Source organism: Camellia sinensis, chromosome 3, assembly GCF_055761805.1.
Source record: "Camellia sinensis isolate YWXY chromosome 3, ASM5576180v1, whole genome shotgun sequence".
Lineage (NCBI taxonomy): Eukaryota > Viridiplantae > Streptophyta > Magnoliopsida > Ericales > Theaceae > Camellia > Camellia sinensis.
The window spans coordinates 140,673,370-140,679,380 of record NC_138963.1 but is presented as its reverse complement, the minus strand read 5'-3'; the positions used below and the strand labels follow the sequence as shown (position 1 = coordinate 140,679,380).

Below are 6,011 nucleotides of genomic sequence, written 5' to 3'. Positions count from 1 at the left end.
TAAAATTTTCCCAAAAAAAATTCAATAATCTACATGAATATGATTTTGAAATTATATATATGAAAAATAGTGTGTAAAATTAATATATGAGAAGAGGTTTTTTTTCATATTATGTAAAATTTATGAATTACACATTCTAAACAAAAACAAAAGAAAAAAAAAACATATTTTCACATGATAATTGCTTTATGTTTTTTTCTTTTGTTTTATCTTGAAAATAGCGTTTTATTCCAACAAAGTTTATGGGAAAAAAAAATTTCTGTTAAAATCGCTATTAGGAATAGCGTTTTTTTGGAACAAAATTTGAACTGAAATCGCTATTATGAATAGCGTTTTTTCTGCAAAAAATTTTTTATTAAAATCGCTACTATAAACAGCGTTTTTTGGGAAATTTGTTTTTGTTAAAATCGCTATTGATAATAGCGTTTTTTTGCAACAAAAATTTGTGTGAAAAGCGCTGTTAAGAACAGCGTTTTTTATTTGGAAAAAGAATAACACTAGAAGCGCTATTTGTAATAGCGACTTATTAATCAAAGTCGCTATTTGTAATAGCGAGTTTACTGTTCACCTACTTTTACGCTCCTAACAGTAAAAGCGCGAATAGTAATAGCGTTTTAACTTAGTTTTGGAATTCCGTCAGAAGTTGGCCTAGTTTTGGAAATACAATACAAAAATGGCTTATATTGGGAAATGGCCCCTAACTCTCGCCTCTCATACTCTTCTCATACTCTTCTCTCTTATTCTCCTCTCCTCTGGCGACCAAAAAGAAGCTCTACCAAACACCCACGAAAACGATCGTCGACCTATCTGATCGCACCAGATCGTACTTGTAGAACAGTCGTCTACCTATCTAAGAACAGTCGTCCCCCTGTTTTCCGTTCATCTCCACCGAAAATGTAAGATTTCATGACTGTGATACATGTATGGACATCGATTAGGGTTTTGTTTTTGGTTATGTGAAATGGTGTCTTCTCGCTCTCTCTCTCTCTTTCCCTTCTCTCTCTGATTACGGTGAAATGTCCCTCTTCTTCACTCTGTGAATAGGATTGAAAACGCCTCTCTCTCTTCTTCACTCTCTGGTTAGGGTTGAAAACCCCTTTTTTACTACGATTTATTATTTATTTATTTAATCATTAGATGTTTTGCAATGTGAGTTCTTAATTGTGTTTGTGCTTAATTGAGATTTGACGCATTCTTAGAACTTTGATAATGTTGATCGAACTAGAGGAGAAGCCAATTGAACCCTCTTTCTACTGTACAAAACCATAATCTTTAGGGACCAAGACATAGAGAAGGTTTTGAATTTTTCTAGAGATCTACAATTCTGATAGGAGAAAGAATTTAATAAAAAATAGGATAATTATTAACTGCACAAGGCTGGTTCTAGCCATTTGGGAAACTATTCATATTGTGGAATTAATATATATATATATATATATATATATTGATGAAGCAAAATTCCCTTGATTTAAAAAGATAAATGATGGATTTGTCATTGCAGTAGTGCCGGCCAAAGCTCCTTCGATGTTTAAGTAACATTCCATTTTTTACATTAATCTCTAACTAATTCATGAGTAAAGAGAGAGAGAGCGAGAGAATTATGGTTAGAATGAGCTGCAACCTTTTCCTCTTTTAGTTGTTTTTTGTAATTGGTTTTTCCCATAGTGTGTCACATGGGCCTACTCATGACTCATTGACATTTACATAAACCTGATTAGTAAGTCGGTCTATTCTTACTCATATTTAGCTTGATCAGATTATCTTGTGAGGATCCGTATGTCTTGGACAATTGAATATATATATCCATTATTAATTCAAGAGTCTGAAATTTGGCCCACCACATCATGTTTTGCAAGAGAGAAGAAAGAGTAAGCTGGCATCCTAGCCTGAACTCCACAAGTATTTGATCTTTCAGTCTCCCATGATGACCATTTGCGTGAACTATAATATTACCAAATATTTGATTGACTTGAAGTCAATGTCCAAGAAATTACATGGTGTTATATATATATATATATAACATGAGGCTCCCACTAATTTAGGTCTGTAAAGGGCATAAATTAATAGTATACATACCACTCAAAGACCCTGGTTGTTGCAAGGGATACCTTACCTGCAGAGACCCTTTTTTTTAGCCAGTTGGTTTCAACTACATGTATATTACCAGTCACAATCTAGTTCTTCAATGTTTCATAACTTTAGTTTTGCCAACTTTATAGTAAGGTATTTTCTAAAATATTCACAAGATTTAATGGAAAAGAGAGCTAGCTTTATTAAAACATTGCAACCAATTTTGATGCTTTGAGAGACTACATTTGTCTCTCATTCAAAGGCTATGAGTTCAATCTTTGATAGATTTTGTTGAGGATATGTAAATAATAAAGTTGTTTTTGTCTTTAACAACTTAAATTTTTGTCTTTGATAGATTTTCTACCTTCTTTTAGAAATAACTCTCTCATATGAAATGAGATCAATGCACTTCAAATTTTTCTGGGAACAAATGGGTGCAAACGAATTGTCAATATATGTTAGAAACATTTTATTCAATCAATACTTCTTAGCTTCCCAATCAATTTTAGAGGATTTGGATTCAATTCTTCCTAATTAATGCAGAGGCATGTCATCGTCTAGTAGCTGTTATTTTAGTGGTGAGAGCTTCGACTTGAGGTATGAGGCTTTGAAATGTGATTGTGGCTAAGAGTTGCCATAAGGGTTACCGAGTCTAACAAGCCATCTAAAGGGAGATTATATTTCATTTGTGAGAAGAGAAATTGTCAATTTTGGAGGTGGTGTACCCCAAAATCTGTGACGATGGTAGAGAGGCTAAGGAATGAGAGAATTCTTGATCAAAATCAAAATATGGAGACTGTATGACTAAAAGTGAAGAACCAATGCTTGAACAATCCAATGCTTTCATGAAGCAGCTTGTTATGGGTCTGCTCACAATTTGTATCGTTATGTCAATTGCATTACTCTTCAAATATTGACCGGCGCCGTTTAGAGATACCTGGTGTTTTTGTGCTAATGTAGTTTACCATGAACCATTGTACTAAACTTTATACCCAATGAATGTTGACGTAGCTGCCATGTATGGTTATTTTGTACTGATCTAGCGGTTGTAATGCAAGCACTGATGAATGAGTTTGTTTTAAAAAAAAGATTCTTTCATAGAATGAGTACCCAAAAGGAAACACAATCTGATAATAGGAAGAACAAGGGAAAATCAAGTCAAGTACCATCCATTAAAGCTCACTGGAATGCAAAATCAAATGAAATTTTTATTAAGCTTTGTGTTGAGCAAGTGAAGGTTGGACACAGACCTGGTACACACTTAGATAGTGCCGGGTGGGAAAATGTGATAACTAAATTTAAAAGTATGACTGGAAAAGCATACCAACGAATACAAATGAAAAATCATTGGGATGCGTTGAAAAAAGATTGGCTTTTATGGAATAATTTGTTAAGGGATGAGATAGGTTTAGGCCGTGATACATTGACTGGAGCTATATCTACATCTGATGAGTGGTGGACAAAGAAATTGGAGGTAAGTGAATTGCTTAATGTACATATTCTGTTTGTTTTTTGTTTAAACAGACCAAATTTTGTTACTTAAAATTGTTAAATTTTCCTTTGTAATTATTGCAGAGGTATCTTGATGCTGCTAAATTTCAGCGTATGCCGTTGCAATTCACTAAAGACTTAGACATACTATTCTCAGATGCAGCTGCTACAGGAGAATGGGCATACACTCCTAGCTCAGGGGTTATGCCTCACACTAATGAGACTCTAGAGGAATTTCATACCGCACATGATGCTGAATTTCATGATGATGCTGATTTGGAGGTGGTTTATCCTTTCGAGTTAAACAAAAAAATCCATCAAACACTGATGGTTCATCAACCAAGAGCAAGACAAAGAAGAAATTTATTGGTGCAGCTCTACTTAACAAGACACTTGATCGTATAGTCAATATGGTTGAGTCATCTTCAGCAACTTCAACACAGATCTCATCAAGATATCCTTCAATTGCAGAATGTTTGGCGAAGTTGGAAAGCATCCCTGGTGTGTCCCCGGATGATGAGCTGTATGTATGGGCTGCCAGATTGTTCTTACGAGACAAACATCGTGAGTGCTTCATAACTCTTCCTATGGATGAAGTTCGGCTGAGGTTTCTAAAGTTGGAGATTGAGATGGAGAAGACCACCACAGGTTATCGCGGCTGGTTATTTCTGAAGATGGATGTTTTTGAATTTCCTATTTATTTCATGTTTAAGACCTTTTTTAAGACTTTTATTATTAATTGTGGACTGTTGTGTTAGACTCATTATTTTTTTTCTTTTATTAATATTGACTATGTTGGACTCATTTATTTGGACTTTTATTAATATTTTGTTGGACTTTGATTATGTTGGACTTTGTTAGTTGAATGATTGAATGGTTGGTGGGTAGGTGGGATTTTCTCAGTTGAATGGTAGGTGAATGGTTGACTTGTTGAATATTAGTTAAATGGTTGAATGGTTGATTTCAATCTTGAATATGAATGATAAGTGAATAGTGAAGACTTTTATATCAACAGTGCTGGGGACCCCCAGTGGGGGGTGACTCCTAGCACCCCTACCTCCACGTGAAGGGTTGTGAGAGCAAGACTGAAAAAAAAAAAAAAAAAATTTGAGCCAATCAAAAAACAGTGGAGGTGGTGGGGGTCACCCCTACTAGGGGTCTGGGGCATTTTCCCTTTTATATATGTAGAGCTTAGTTTGAAAAATATATTGTATATCACCATAGTTGTACCCTTTCAGGCCACCTCCAAAAGTTCAGCTGGTGTTATTGATCAAACAAGGGGCCTCCTAAACTATGTTGAAAAACATTGCTCAAAAGCTATCTATACTCCGCAACTGAGATATGTATGCATAGCAGGGAGGTAAACTCTCAAAAAACACAGCCTGTTTTCTCATTCCTACTTCTACAGTTGCTTCAACTTTCCTTATAATCTTGCTAAAAGTTGCTCTTCCTAAATCCCACTGTAGACTTTTAGGATTAGAAATGAATAAATACTTAATAGAAAATGACCAGGGGTAGATGCATGTACATTACTTTTGTTGCTCTCTGGTTTGGGCCTTTTTGGCATGCAAATAGTGTGGTTCAGCTCATCATGCCTAGACTATTACTATTGCTCTTAAATAATTTTGGGTTTAGGATCTGAAACAAATATTTTGATTGTCATCACTCATTGATAGAAAAAGCATCAATTACAACCAGAAGCTTTCTGGGTTGGACTTGTTAGTTAATAAATTTTTGAATCCTGTCATGATCTTCCAAATAAATAAGGTTCAAACATGTAATGCAAGGTGATTGTGATTGAGTATGCTTGACCATGATAGTTAAAGAAGATACCCATTCTAAAAACCAAAAAAAAAAATAAAAATTTGTGGGTATTCGATTATGATTAAAACGAAATGAAGTAGAATATTTAGCGGTTTCGATAATATTTATTTTCCATCTTGTTAGAGGGTAGTTTTGTTGATTATTTGGTGGTCACGTGGAAATTGATAAAAAGCAAAAGAAGTAGAATATATAAGGTTTTTGCAGTGATGGTTATTTTTTTTTTAATTTTTTGAGAAATAGAAAGCACATACCATTAAAAATGTTAGCAAGTTTTGCCAGCTCATTTAACTGATGCCACATTCTAGTCTAGACTTTTAGGAAGTCTCATAATGATGACAGGGCCGGTCCTAAGATTTAGGAAGCCTAAGGAAAATTTCGGAAATGAAGTCCCTTTTACATTGAAAAAAAATGATTCATGGATAAAACGATAAGTTACAACTTTCTTATTTATTTGTAGCCACAAAAAAATTTACTTGTACATATAATCATTAAAATTATAAACAAAATAATTTAATGAAACTGATAAAGACCTAGTTAGGAAAAAAATATATGTACAAGTAAATTAGGGCAAAATTATTTGTTCCACTAAAATCTAATAGATAAAGAAGGTAAAAAAAAATAAAAAA

The 6,011-nt window shown here is 34.0% G+C and overlaps 1 protein-coding gene across 2 annotated transcripts; it reads left to right on the top strand.

Annotated features, from left to right (window-relative positions):
* Nucleotides 1–714: 714 nt before the first annotated feature.
* LOC145822805 (uncharacterized) lies at nucleotides 715–4,387 on the top strand. 2 transcript variants are annotated; one of them, XM_082920993.1, is made up of 3 exons: nucleotides 715–896; nucleotides 2,614–3,544; nucleotides 3,646–4,387. In XM_082920993.1, the coding sequence occupies exons 2-3, from the start codon at nucleotides 3,122–3,124 to the stop codon at nucleotides 3,964–3,966; spliced, it is 744 nt and encodes a 247-aa protein (XP_082777119.1). In that variant the 5' UTR covers nucleotides 715–896; nucleotides 2,614–3,121; the 3' UTR covers nucleotides 3,967–4,387. The 2 variants fall into 2 exon arrangements, 1 of the variants encoding a protein (XP_082777119.1); XR_014364519.1 differs by lacking the exon at nucleotides 2,614–3,544.
* Nucleotides 4,388–6,011: the final 1,624 nt, after the last annotated feature.

Coding starts and splice junctions, on each gene's coding strand:
- LOC145822805 (XM_082920993.1), top strand. CDS start 3,122: ATGCAAGCACTGATGAATGAGTTTGTTTTAAAAAAAAGATTCTTTCAT. Junction 3,545..3,645: donor GGTGGACAAAGAAATTGGAG/GTAAGTGAATTG, acceptor TAATTATTGCAG/AGGTATCTTGATGCTGCTAA.